This window comes from Rhodnius prolixus, unplaced genomic scaffold (genome assembly GCF_049639745.1).
Source record: "Rhodnius prolixus isolate KJV_2025 unplaced genomic scaffold, Rpr scaffold_3, whole genome shotgun sequence".
Classification (NCBI taxonomy): domain Eukaryota; kingdom Metazoa; phylum Arthropoda; class Insecta; order Hemiptera; family Reduviidae; genus Rhodnius; species Rhodnius prolixus.
In genome coordinates, this window is record NW_027411603.1 from 23,426,597 (window position 1) to 23,441,226 (window position 14,630).

The following is a 14,630-nucleotide window of genomic DNA, read 5'->3' on the forward strand; positions in this document are numbered from 1 at the left end:
AATTACTTATCCTCCAACGTATTGCATTTTCTATAACGTTGTAACTGATTAAAAGATTTGCATCGTTTGTGCTACCAAGGCTTTCTGCTGTGTTCAGTAATTTAGGGATTTTTATTATAATTAGCTTCACGCATTTGTAGCCTCATTTGTTATTAAGTTTATATAACTCTCCTTGTTATCAGAGTGGCAATCAATACAACTCTGAGATCTCCCTAACTGCTTCTTATAAATAGTAACATTTTGTTTAAACTAAATCATTTTCAGAAGATAGGAAAAAAACGTATTGAACTGAAGATAATTATTATATTTTAACATAAAAAATTTCAATTATTACTTTTTGTATTTTCAAAAATGAAAAGCTTCATTGAAACTAAGTGATATTAAAAGCCAACAAGATTCTACACAAAAATTCAAAAATTGTAAAGCAGAATGACCTACAATAGATGAGTTTTTATTTTTTATTTTATTTTTTTTGCCAGAACATATACAAAATGCAAGTGGCTGACGAGCCATTCTTGACGAATAATAATACAATTCTGTACAATAAAATAAAGTAAAACAAATTGCAAATGGCTGTGATATAATATAGTCTTAGTATAACTCAGTGTAACGAACTTTTTATACTGACTCACAAGTCGTCAGTGCACCAGATTGCTTCAGCGAATTCTTTTACGCAATTGAACTAGTCGGTATTACAAATTATTTAAAAAATCTTTCTGACTTACATTAACGGGGAGTTTATTCTTATTAATGTAACATTCAGGAGCAATTGTGTTTTCTTGAACCTTGTCGCAGGTAAGTGAATATTTTCTTTGCCTCCATTGTTGTATTGGTGCTGACTTCCTCTAGTTACTGCTCGTTTACTTCCTTTTTGTCTTAGGACCATGAACTGCAATTAATGAAAAAGCGTTTTTTCCACCTTCATAATACTTTTTTCCGCATTTATTTATTTATTTATTTATTGTCTTTGCAAATTGAGGTTGCGTCAGGAGTAAATCCTCAGAACTGTTTCTGTAGCTCATATGAATCTATAATTGTGGATGACGCTATGATAATTGGTTCATTCAAGAAAGTAGACGCTTGATTGCAAGTTTTTAGGAGTCACCTGCTGCTTTTTGTTACTTCCAAGTCTCTTTCCTAAAGATGACAACGACGGTCATAGTGTGCTAGCCAATTCTCCCAGACTAGACTGCTGACTGCGGGTTGTACCCTGAAGGAAAGAAACAGGTACCTTTCCCAAACATTGTGTCCAAGGTAGTGAGACCAGTATGGTTACAATAGAGGCCAGATACTTGTCATGTGGCTCTAAACTGAATTTACGGAAGTAAGTAGTTAATAAATAATTTTATCAATGAACTTTTTTCTTAAGATTACCCCCCAAAAAAGTTATGAATCACAATTCACCACATCCCATTGATATTGGTTGCCGGCAGGAAATGGAGGAGGTTTTGTAACAGCATAGTTATCTCTTTCACTGGATGCATACAGTAATTCATCTGTAGCCAGATCCTTGATCATAACAGAGCTCAAACCAGTAGATAATTCAAATTTCCACTTTCCAATATTTGTAGGCTTATGCCAAACATATACAGCGTGCTCACCAGCCACGTTTTCGTTAGAAAGATCCGTGTCCAAGTAGGTGTCCGTTACACCTACATTCTGAATAAAGAATATATTGTTTTCTACATGTGTTAGTTTCCAGATAACTTCTGGCATGTGACCTGTTTTAATATTCTGTGTGTAAGTTGTATATTTTATGTTATCATAGGAACGCTCAGAAGATCGTAAATAGTAGCCACTGTCCTTATTAATTAGGCAAACCTTTTCTAAAAACACTATTCTATTTACTAGAGGTGGTAGCTGATCCACTAAATCTCGGAAATTTTCATGGCTTTCATAGGTTTTCCGGGAATTATCTATGAAATATTTCAAAAACAATGCGTATTTAAACGCTCTGGATTGCCGTATAGAAGCTCCATTAAAAAGATTAATTAATAAGCATTTAATTAATTTAGGGACGTTGACCCAATTTGTATCCCCTGTAATATGAATGTTGTAGAATATTTTAGACGCTACAGCGTAATCTGCGATGATAATTTCGTTAAGGAGCTGTAGAACAAAGTCCTCGCAATTTTCAGTTCCGTGTAAATGTAATATAGAATAATACAAAGATTGTAATTGTGAGCTTAAATCGTTGTGAAACTGTATTGCTTCACTTCTTAGAGCTGTGGGTGTCTTCGGTTGGTCTATAATTCCTTCCTTTAAACTTCTTATTAGTCTAATAAGAATATCTAATTGATTATCTATTTTATCTATTATCTGTAAGTAATTGGCCTTGTATGTTGCTTTATAGAGTAGAAACCGTTTCGATATATTCCCAACTGCTTCTGATAATTTGAAGGCTTTGTCAATAGATAATTGTTTGGCGATGTATTCAATTTTACTAGAGTTGGTAATTAAATTTAGAAGAAGTGCTGCCTCGTAAACGGATCTATTATCAGCTGCTCGAATGCAGTCATCTACCAACTGGGTCTCTCTTTCTTCTTGTATTTGCATATCCAGATAACTCTTTTGTTCGGTTAAATTGTAGAAAATACCGACCATACTGTTGCTGCCCAAGTAATCGTTTACTAACACGTAATCTTTTGTAACAGTATTGTTTAACTCTCCTTGTATATTATTTAAATCAATCTGTAAATCTTTTGATTCAACGTAAATATCGTTTAAAGTATAACTCTTTTTTGAGAATTTTAAAGATAATTCTGATAATTTTTGTTGAAGAATTCTTAATGAATCTTCTAATGATCTCAATTTTTTTATATCTAAACTGTTGTTCGAAATTTTGACGATTTCTGAAAAAACCCAATAATCTAATTGTTTTATAAATTGTTCTATACTTTTATTAATGTTGTTCAGATCCTTTCGAAGTGTTTTGGCGTAAGTTAGGTGCACATAATTGTTTAATGATAACATATCAGTGGAGTTGTGATGATTGGTGATGTTGAGTAGATAAGCCTGTGTTCCTTGGAATGTGAGAAGCAGGCCGACAACTGAAGTGCTGATGCTCACCATTACATTGTACATCATCTACGTCAACGTCCTGTGAACCAGAAAAGCGAAGAATAGTTTTTAAATAGTGGATTCATCCTGAAAAGAGAAAATAGGATCACTTAAACTAAATCTTTTTACTTTCCCTGACTAGGTAAGGAATGTGATGGGGACTACTTCCAGAGGAATGACTAGGATGGTTGGCACTTTTTCGCAGTAAAGACAGATTTGGAAATGGCAAGTGCAGTTTAAGAGGAGGGATTAACATCGACTTGAAAGGGTTGGGCGGAGGAGAGAAGAAATACATATTCTTCGAGGGGAGAAAGAATTGGCTGATAGGAGCGAGACTCCTTGAGAAAATAAATTAACGCCAGGGACCGCTGGGTAGAGAGAATTATCTTTAAATTAAATAAATACATTGCTCAAATGTATTGAATTTATGAAGAGAGGGCAGAGAAGCTGTCAATTTGAGAAATTATTTTTAGTTAAAGATTTGTGACCATTTCTTTATACTCTGTTAAAATATAAAAAAGTTTTTGGAAATTCGTGAGTAAAGGAGTTTGCGTCAGAGTAATTTTCATCGGAGTTGACTATTGAGTAAGAAAATAAGAAAAGTTGCTTAGATGTGCTGCATAACTTGGGAAACTCTGGCTATTTATTCTTTCAAGTGCAAACTGAGAACTAAGTTTCCTTTAAAGGCACGAGAAGGAGTTCAGCACAACTCTCCCGTTTCTATAGTAAAACTTAGTGTGTTCTTACCATCCGCCCTAATACTTGGAAGCACACTAGGGTTCTGGAGTCAGTGGTTCTACTTCTAATTCCCTACCGTCGTCACCAAGTCCCTTGTACAATTTCAGCCGACCGAAACTTTTTGGAGTCCGTAAGTTTTGCTAACACCCTGCAAGCATGGAGTGAGGTGGCCGCCTGGGCTCGTAGTTTTAGACGGAAGCGTATTGTGCGCGTCCGTACAACATTAAGTGAAGTTTGGCGGGTGTAGAGGATTACAAAGTTGGCGCCACCTCGCCCTGACATTCCCGGGCACTCTGCTGCACTAATTGAGGCAGCCGTGCCTCTTTCCACTAATGAAACCTTCTCCTTCTACTGATCTCCACACTATATCACGTACCGCAGATCTACTACTAGAATAGAGTAATATATATTTTTCTCATTATCCCCTGTGATTAGTAAATATTTTTCAGTCAAATGAATTAGTAGATCACTCGATTTTTCTTAATTCAATACTTCTTAATTTACAGATTTCTTTTGAATTCCGAAAAAAAATTATTTGAATTGGAAACATATTCAATTCAAAAGTTAATTCTAGTCCAGCATAGGAAAGGAATGCAGTTTATGCAGGTTTATTAACTAATTATGCCATTTACTGCCTCAGAATGCATAAAAATAAGCAAAAAAAAATATAATGTTCCATTTGAAAAAATAAAATTGGATGCTGTATTTCGAGATTTAGGGGTTTAAAAAAATGGGTGAATCACTGAAAATAAAATAGACTAAAAATGATTAAATACGTGTTTTCTATTTACCAAATTACAGAAAAAAAAGAAAATTGAAATTATAAAAAGCTTCGTAGTACGTTGAGTGAACGGCGAGTGTTGGTCTACTGGCCATGAATGTGGCTTTGTAAGTGGAAGGTCCTCATTTCGAATCCCGCGAATGACTAGATTTTAATTGTTAGGAAAAATTGTTTATACTAAAGTATAAGCTTCCGTCCCCGTCACCTAATTGGTAATTGGACATGAATCCCGCCTGAAAAAATTGGCGATCACTTTACTTACTTTACTTTAGTGAGATGCGGATTTTGAAGGAATTCTCTGTAAAATCCACAACAATCCGCTGAACCTTTTGAAAATGTATTACTGAGGTCTTTACGTGGAAAGAAGTTTAATGAATATATTTGAGTGAGTTATGAGTTAATCCTAAAAAATTTTCTATAAATTTTTCAGTTTATATTATAGGTTATATATTACATCAGATCATGTAAATACTTTATCAAATATTTAGCATAATTGTGTTAAACATTGTAATATTTTTAGTAGTTTGTGTGGAAATAATAATTTGACAAAGTTAAATACCCAATTCTAAAGCTACTGTTTATAGATTTTATGTCCTAAAGTAATAATTTTTCGAAAAAAAAGATAATTTCCCTGATCATAACATTATTACTGATTTCGTTGATGATTGTGGAAAAATAAAGCAATCTATTGGTTCTGACGTTAACCAATTATCAATTAGGTGAATCTATTAGGATTCATTCGATAGGATAATTAACTTTCTCCTTATTATAAAATTTGTAATTAATAATTAATATGGTAACATACCTAAATAACTTACGTTGTAATGTTTGCAGATGACAATGTAGTGTAATACTCTGCTCTTAGATCTGCATCCAACACAGTGTTAGCAACTGAACTAAATGAACCTCTTTTGCCTTTTATATAATAGGTTGTGAGTTTACAGGTCATCAACTATCATTTATCGACACATTATCCATTTCTTTAATTATCACAAACCTTGTTATTCCCAGAATTGTAGCATTTTAATAAATAAATAATTAAAAACTTAATAACAATGTAACACAAAAGTTAATGTAGCGAGTTAAGTGGCTGAACTTGCTGTTACCTTTTTCGCTTAACTGAATAACCTTTCTGCTTTAGTACCAATAATTTTATCATATTTTTTATATAATTAATGAATATATTAAAAAAAATACAGAGATCTCACACGATCTGCATACCAATACATTCCAATTATTAGAAACTTTTCTTCTTATCTCGCTTAGAGCCAGCAAACTGCTGATTCAAATAATGCCTATCCCCTCTAAACTAAATATCCCAAATGTTAATATTAAATGGTGATGGAACACTGAAGGCACTGAAGTAATTTTTATTCTTTAAATCAAATTGTTATTCACTACATAGAGGGGATGAATCCAAATCCAAATTGCTTATAGGCCTACTGCTCTATCGAATCATTGGCAATTTCCTTTTCTAATCGATTTGCACCATATACTAGTTATCATCCCTACTGTAATTTAACAACTCAAAATTAAATTTTTCAATATTTCCTTTATTTTTGTTTGATTCAAAATATGACCTTCCTAATTACCTAAAGTGCCAAAATTTATTACATAACACCATCCCAGGCCTAAGATCGTAACACAGAACGGTTGCTAATAGAATTAAATATTCGCAATTTTGGAATCTAATATCATTAATTTCCATTAATTGCCGCCAGACTGTATTCAACCCCATTTTGGTTTTGTTACCTTCTTCTGTGATATGTTAGCTCATAAGAATTGTTGGCGAAAGCAAGACCCTAAATATTTACACCTACCTCTAAATTATCTTTCCATAGATTCATTTTTCCTTAATTGCTGGCCTACCTCCATTTCTTAAACCATTACTTTGGTTATATCGATGTTAATTCGTAGATTCCAATATAAACACTATTCATATTAAGAATTAATCATTGTTTGTAAGGAGATTGGATCCGAAGCGAGCAAAACTAAATCGCCCGCGAATGCAAGTAACTGCATTTTACTGCCCTAATCCAAACAAATTCTTCTATCTCGATGCATTTCAACATCATAATGTAAATTGAGTAAAGCATTAGGCTAGAAAGAACAATCTCATACCCACTTCCGTTTTGAATTACTGTGATATTCCGCTGAAACCCCAAACATTAGCAGAAGGATTAGGAAAGGGATTTACAATTATTTTTGTAAAGTAACCTGATTCCTTAAGTTTGTAAATAAGAGCATGGCGATCAACAGAACGAGAAACGGCCGCCAAATCGACAAAAAATGCGTATACATTTTGCTTATTAATCCTATATTTTAGTATTACTGAGGTAACCAAATTGATCATATTTGGAAGAGATATATGCTCTTGGTTATAACAGTTTTGACTGTTCTCTACGAATTTGTTCCAAAATTTAGAAATCAAAGCAAATTTATCGGTTTGTAAATGATTATTTCTTTGATCCATTCGAATAAACCTCAAAATTTCCGTCTACACATTTCTGCTCAGAGTGTTTGAGAAGAATGCTCGTCCCCATTTTTTGTTTCATACAAAAGGGCAATATCGTACATTTTTTGCCTCATATAGACCACATGCAAACAATAATCCGATAAATGCATTATCAAATTGAGTTTTCGAGAGAATTCTGTTACAAAAAATAAATAAATAAATAAAATAAAATATTAAAATAAGTAAATAAAATGAAAATATTCATCCGGTCAAATTACCGGTCGCAAAGACGGACTACAAATTTTTCTCAAAAATCAAATATTAGGAAAAGAAGTGAATATTAAAAAAACAATTGTATACATATTTTAGGAAAAGTCGTGAAGTTTAATGGCGGTATGATAACGCTGTAATTAGAAAATTTAAACCAAATTTAAAAAACGGTCAATCGGTCGTGGTAGGTTTAGTGTTTTTTTTACTTATTATTTCTTACTGTAATCAGCGCGTTTTGTTGCTCTACCAAAGAGAAGGGCAGTTCCAATGTTTCGTTTCCTTACAGAGATTCTGCATCGATACTACAAAATTAAACGTTCGGATTATCTCCCAGTATTCTTCGCTGAGGTAAGAATATGCAAAGTGGGGTCTGGAAATCAATTTTGAAAAAACGGAATATATGACGGCAAACCCTGATAACGAGTGTATGACCGATGGCCCCAGATTAAAAAAAGTACTGAATTTCAAGTACCTTGGTTCGTATCTCCAATAGGATGGCGCGTCGGATCTGGATATAGAAAAACGGGTGACTAGTGCGAGGAAAGCTGTTGGAATGTTGAACCCTATCTTATGGAGCAGTAATATCCAGATGAAGACCAAGCATATGATGCAATCGTCCAGAACATACTGCTCTATGCAGCGGAGACCTGGATGATTAGCAAGAAGTTACAGAAAAAAACTAGCTGCGACAGAAATGGATTTCTGGAGACGGTCGGCCAGGAAATCTCGTACTGAAAGAAGATGTATTGCAAAGAAAGAAAAATCTGTGCTCGAAGGGATTGATCACAGGAAACTTGCTTGGTTCGGCCAGAGAGCAGAGTGCCCAAAGCAGTGCTAGAATGGAAACCTCCAGGCCGCCGGAAAAGAGGTAGACCCAGAAATAACTGGAGGAATGGAGTGGAAGAGATAATGATTGGTAAGGGACTCTGCAGGGAGGATGCAATGGATAGGGACCAATGGAGACGCATTGATTGGACCAATGATTGGTGAAAGTTTGGTATTGGTATTGGTATAATTGGTTTTAGTTTCCGTTGGATGGATGATCCGTGTTTTTCAATATTTTGGTTTTTGCAACATTTATTCGTAATATTTATTTATTACTAATAGGGTTCAGTAGGTTTGTTTCTATATAGTATTGTTTTTATTTATGTGGTGCATGTTAAGGCTAAGTTGTAGGGCACAAAAGCATTCAGTGTGAGGGACCCTCACAATTGAGGAAAACCCCTAAATAATAAAAAATTTTTGCTCTGCCTTGAATTATTTACACGCTTAGTACACCTTGCACAACAATCTCTACTTATATTTTTACAAATATTTCTTTTATTAGAAATGATCAGTAAAGAATTACTTATCTTCCACCGTATTGAATTTTCCATGACGTTGTAACTGATTAAAAGATTTGCACTTTGCCTCATCACATAGTTTGTCCAACCAAGGCTTTCTGGTGTAATCAGTAACATGGATTTTCATTGTAACTAGTTGCACTCATTTGTAGCCTCCGGTATTAAGTTTACAGAATTCTCCTTGTTATCACAGTGGGTAATACAACTCTGAGATAACTCTAATTTCTTCATATAAATAGTAACATTTTGTTTAAACCAAATCATATTCGGAAGATAGGGAAAAATCATATTGAACAGAAGATAATTATTATATTTTAATATTAAAAAATTAAATTATTACTTTTAGGATTTTCAAAAATGAAAAGCTTCATTGAGACTAAGTGATATTAAGAAGCCATCAAGATTCTACACACAAATTCAAAAATTGTAAAGCAGAATGACCTACAATAGATATGAGTTTTTATTTTTTATTTTATTTTGTTGCCAGAACATATATAAAATGCAAATGGCTGACGTGCCACTATTGACGAACAATAATACAATTCTGTACAATAAAATAAAGTAAAAGAAATTGTAAATGGCTGTGATATAATATAGTCTTAGTATAACTCAGTGTAACAAACTTTTTATACTGACTCACAAGTCGTCAGTGCACCAAATTGCTTCAGTGAATTCTTTTACGCAATTGAACTAGTCGGTATTACAAATTATTTTAAAAATCTTTCTGACTTCCATTAACGGGGAGTTTATTCTTATTAATGTAACATTCGGGAACAATTCTGTTTTCTTGAACCTTGTCGCTGGTAAGTGAATATTTTCTTTACCTCCATTATGCACTAATATAAGTGCAGACTTCCTCTAGTTACTGCACGTTTACTTCCTTTTTGTCTTAGGACTATGAACTGCAATTACTGAAAAAGAGGTTTTTCCACCTCTACCACAAAGAGTTTGCATCAGGAGTAAATCCTCAGAACTATTTCTGTAGCTCATATGAATCTATAATTGTGGATGACGCTATGATAATTGGTTCATATTAGAAAGTAGACGCAGGTTTGCAAGATTATAGGGGTCATCTGCTGCTTTTTGTTACTTCCAAGTCTCTTTCCTAAAGATGACAAAGACGGTCACAGTATGCTATCCATTTCTCTCAGTCTAGACTGCAGAGTGCTGGTTGTACCCCGAAGGAAAGAAATAGGTACCTTCCCCAATCATTGTGTTTAAGGTAGCGAGACCAGTATGCTTTTCATTATTTTTGGTGACTGATTCATAGTTTCATTAGGATGAAAAAAATAATTGCCATTTCAGTCGTGATACATTTAACCCTGTAAAGTAAAAAATTACTTTGGAAACTAGCACTGAAGATGACCCAGTCCCTAGGTCGGAAAGCTCAGCGGAATAAATAAATGTTTCACGACTGAAATGGCAATTATATTTTTCATCCTATTGAGATCAGTATGGTTACAATAGTGGCGAGATACTTGTCGTGAGAGGAGGAATTAAACTGAATTTACGGAAGTAAGTAGTTAATAAATAATTTTGTCCTAGAGCTTTTTTCTTAAGAATCCCCCCCAAACAAGCTCGTATATTTGTCGGGAGGAGCTTTAGGACGTTCTGTAATAGCAAAGTATTCCGTCTCACTGGATGAATGTAATAATTCATTTCTAGCTAGATTCTTGATGATAACAAAGCTCCAACGATCAGATAACACAAATTTCCACTTTCCAATATTTGTTGGCTTATGCCAGCCGTATACAGCGAGCCATGTTTTCGTTAGAAAGATCCGTGTCCAAGTAGGTGTCCGCTACACCTACATCCTCAATAAAGAATATATTGTTTTCTACATGTGCTAGTTTCCAGATTGCTTCTGGCCTCCGACTCATATCAATATTTTGTGTGTAAGTTGTATATTTTACGTTACCATGCGAATGATTAGAAGATTGTAAATGGTAGCCACTGCCAATATTAGTTATGCAAACCTTTTCTGAAAACACAATTGTGTTTACTAAAGGTGTCAATTGATCAACAAACTTTTGAAAATGAATTTAGTTTTCATTGCTTTTTCGGAAATTTTCTTCGAAATATTTCAAAAACAATGCGTAATTGAGCGCTTTATCTTCCCTACGAAAAGTTCCCAAAAAAATAGCTTCTAAAAAACAGTTAATTAGATCACTATGTCTCACGCTATCGGTAGAAAGGTTGTAGAATATTTTATACGCTAGAGCGTAATCTACAATGATCATTGCATCAAAGAGTCATAGATCACTGTCATTGCAATGTGGAGTTGGGTATAAATCTAATTTAGAATAAAGCAAAGATTGTAACTGTGAGCTCAAATCGTTGTGAAACTCTATTGCTTCACTTCTTAGAGCTTGGGGTGTCTTCGGTTGGTCTATAATTTCCTCCTTTACACTTCTTATTAGTCTAATAATATAATCTAATCTATTATCTGCAGCATGAAATTTATTTACGCCTTTGATAATTGTTTTATAGAACAAAAAACGTTTTGATATATTCCTAATTCTTTCTGATAGATAGAAGACTTCGTCAACAGATAATTGTTTTACGATGTATTCAATTTCACTGCAGTATGTAGTTAAGCTTAGAAATAATCCTGGCTCGTAAATGAATCTATATTCTACTTCTCGAATACAGTCCTTTGCAGACTCTTTTTCTTCTTTTATTTGCAAATCCAGATAACTCTTTTGTTCAGTTAAATTGTAGAAAATATCGACCATATTGTTGTTATCCAAATAATCGATTATTAGCGGGTGTTCTTTTGTAACAGTATTGTTCAACTCTTTTTGAAAATTATTTAAATCAATCTGTAATTTTTTTGATTCTTGGTCGATTATGTATATAGTATAATACTTTTTTGAGATTTGTGAAGATAATTCTGTTACTTTTTGTTGGAGAATTCTTAATGAATCTTCTAATGATCTTAATTTTTCTATATCCAAACTGTGGTTTGAAACTTTCTCGATTTCTGAAAAAAACCAATAATCTAATTCCTTTATCATGTTTATTAGATCATTTCTAAGTGTTTTCGCAAAAGTTAAGGACGCATTATTGATAATGATAACGTACCGGTTGAGTTGTGATTGTTGGTGATGTTGAGTAGATAAGCCTGTGTTCCTTGGAATGTGAGAAGCAGGCCGACAACTGAAGTGCTGATGCTCACCATTACATTGTACATCATCTACGTCAACGTCCTGTGAACCAGAAAAGCGAAGAATAGTTTTTAAATAGTGGATTCATCCTGAAAAGAGAAAATAGGATCACTTAAACTAAATCTTTTTACTTTCCCTGACTAGGTAAGGAATGTGATGGGGACTACTTCCAGAGGAATGACTAGGATGGTTGGCACTTTTTCGCAGTAAAGACAGATTTGGAAATGGCAAGTGCAGTTTAAGAGGAGGGATTAACATCGACTTGAAAGGGTTGGGCGGAGGAGAGAAGAAATACATATTCTTCGAGGGGAGAAAGAATTGGCTGATAGGAGCGAGACTCCTTGAGAAAATAAATTAACTCCAGGGACCGCTGGGTAGAGAGAATTATCTTTAAAATCAATAAATTGCTCAAATGTATTGAATTTATGAAGAGAGGGCAGAGAAGCTGTCAATTTGAGAAATTATTTTGAGTTAAAGATTTGTCACCGTTTCTTTGTACTCTGTTAAAATATAAACAAGTTTTAGGAATTCGTTAGTAAATGAGTTTGCGTCAGAGTAATTTTCATCGGAGTTGACTATTGAGTAAGAAAATAAGAAAAGTTGCTTAGATGTGCTGCATAACTTGGGAAACTCTGGCTATTTATTCTTTCAAGTGCAAACTGAGAACTAAGTTTCCTTTAAAGGAATGAGAAGGAGTTTAGCACAACTCTCCCGTTTCTATAGTAAAACTTAGTCTGTTCTTACCATCCGCCCTACAACGTGGAAGCACACTATGGTTCTGGAGTCAGTGGTTCTACTTCTAATTCCCTACCGTCGTCACCAAGTTTCTTATACAATTTGAGCCAACCGAAACTTTTTGGAGTCCGTAAGTATTGCTAACACCCTGCCAGCTTGGAGTGAGGTGGCCGCCTGGGCTCGTAGTTTTAGACGGAAGCGGATTGTGCGCGTCCGTACAACATTAAGTGAAGTTTGGCGGTTGTAGGGGATTACAAAGTTGGCGCCACCTCGCGCTGACATTCCCGGGCAAACCACTCTGCTGCACTAATTGAGTCAGCCATGCCACTTTCCAGTAATGAGACCTTCCTCCTTCTACTAATCTCCACACTATATCTCGTACCGCAGATCTACTACAAGAATAGAGTAATATATATTTTTCTCATTATCTCCTGTAATTAGTAAATATATTTCAGTCAAAATAATTAGTAGATCACTCGACTTTTCTTAATTCAATACTTCTTAATTTACATATTTCTTTTAAATTTTCAATGTTAATAGTACTGCAGCTTTGGTAAGGATTGCAGTTTATGCAGGTTAATTAACTAATTATACCATTTCCTGATGATAAAATATATAAATAATATTTAATATTATAACTGCTATGAAAATAATAATTATAACTAACAGGTCCAATTTGAAATTATATCCACAATATGCTTTTCTACAAATTATTGTGCTTTTTTTTATGTCATTGTCAGTAAACAGTAAATATTTGCTATTTAAAAGGGATTTGGTGTTAACACAACACAGTCTACCAGAAAGGATGGTTGTCGAATTAAGTTAGGGACTAGTGCAGTTCTTGGATTAATATCGTTACTTCGCCATAAGGGAGTATCGCTATCTTGGAACAACCCATTCATCCTACCTCCCTCACACATTGGACTTACTGATAGGTGCGCCATTACGGACAGATGTTCAACTGTCGTGCAGATTAAACATGGCTACCAATTTTCAAAACAACTATTTGTTTGTGATCTTTTTTTGGAGGATTTAGAAAATAATAAATAATTTTTTATTGATTTTCTTGTGGTAAATGTTACAAAAGCAGTCTTGTTAGTCACGTTCATGAAGTGCATTGTCTTCTTAAAGTTCTAATTCCTAATTCGCCTCAAATTTCGAACTTTTCAGCCATACTTATTGCACTCCATGCGTAACGAGTTTGGAAACGAATAATTTAGCATTTAACCTTAATGGGCAGTATAACCTAACTAGTCCTAAACATTCATGTTAATAATAGAAATAACAGTCCTTATTCAAGCATTCCTACATAACAGTTAGAAAATGAATTCTTTATTCAATCAGACTTACCTCTTTGGTCCAAGACCATGTGGTGTTCTTTTTTCTTTTGTGGCCTTATTGTACAACTTAGTGTGGTGATTTTTGATTCTCAGTCTGTCTGCAATGAAGCGGGAAGCTAACAGCTTCTTTCTTATATTTAGATGAAAGTCATAGGCGTTGGTAGGAGTGGATTTGAGAGCCCCCAAGCTTGGCCTCAGCGCTTTGTACTGAATTCTTTCTATTTTCACCAAGTGATTATTTGCAGTATCTCCGTAAAGGAAGCAACCATAGTCTATTCTAGACAGAATTAATTGTCTGTAGAGAATTAGCGATGTTTTGATATCGGCTCCGTAGTAGTGCTGCTGCATGAGAATCGAGACAAATCTCGGACTCGCTACCGAGACCGAGACCGAAACGAGACTTGAGCAACCGAGATCGAGACATTATATATATCTCGTCGAGAAATCTCGGTCTCGTCTCGGTTTTTCAAATATTTATTTTTAGCTACAAAATTATAAAATTGTGTTCTTTATTAATAAATAATCATTACGGGTACCGAATTAATTATTAAAAGATACGATTTTATTATATATGTTCAGTATTACTACATCTATTTGACTTCGAATTACATAAGTAAAGTAAGCAAAGTAAAGTAATCGCCTAATTTTTGAGGCAAGCTTTACGTCCAACTACCAATTAGGTGCCGTGGACGGAGGCGACTAGCAGACACACTTTACCGTAAATTTCTTTTATTAACCATT

At 34.2% G+C, this 14,630-nt stretch overlaps 2 protein-coding genes across 10 annotated transcripts in view; both read right to left on the reverse strand.

The window, feature by feature from the left end:
- Positions 1 to 283: 283 nt before the first annotated feature.
- Positions 284 to 5,539, reverse strand: LOC141453478 (uncharacterized). 2 transcript variants are annotated; one of them, XM_074126792.1, is made up of 2 exons: positions 5,398 to 5,539; positions 284 to 3,100 (listed from the first exon to the last, which is right to left on the reverse strand). In XM_074126792.1, exon 2 carries the CDS (start codon positions 3,085 to 3,087, stop codon positions 1,387 to 1,389), a length of 1,701 nt encoding a protein of 566 aa, XP_073982893.1. In that variant the 5' UTR covers positions 3,088 to 3,100; positions 5,398 to 5,539; the 3' UTR covers positions 284 to 1,386. The 2 variants fall into 2 exon arrangements, with proteins under 2 accessions (XP_073982893.1, XP_073982894.1); XM_074126793.1 differs by having other exon boundaries at positions 5,385 to 5,503.
- A 3,397-nt stretch (positions 5,540 to 8,936) lies between these two features.
- Positions 8,937 to 14,630, reverse strand: part of LOC141453480 (uncharacterized) — a 75,584-nt gene continuing 69,890 nt past the window's right edge. For 3 of the 8 annotated variants that reach the window (XM_074126797.1, XM_074126804.1, XM_074126803.1), the window contains 2 exons: positions 11,732 to 11,856; positions 8,937 to 11,630 (listed from right to left, as the gene is read on the reverse strand). In XM_074126797.1, coding sequence (XP_073982898.1) covers positions 10,900 to 11,630; positions 11,732 to 11,843 — 843 coding nt within the window. In that variant the 5' untranslated portion in view covers positions 11,844 to 11,856 and the 3' untranslated portion in view covers positions 8,937 to 10,899. Of the gene's footprint in view, positions 11,631 to 11,731; positions 11,904 to 13,899; positions 14,167 to 14,630 lie in introns of all 8 variants that reach the window. The other 5 variants (XM_074126798.1, XM_074126802.1, XM_074126800.1 and 2 more) reach the window with 4 other exon arrangements.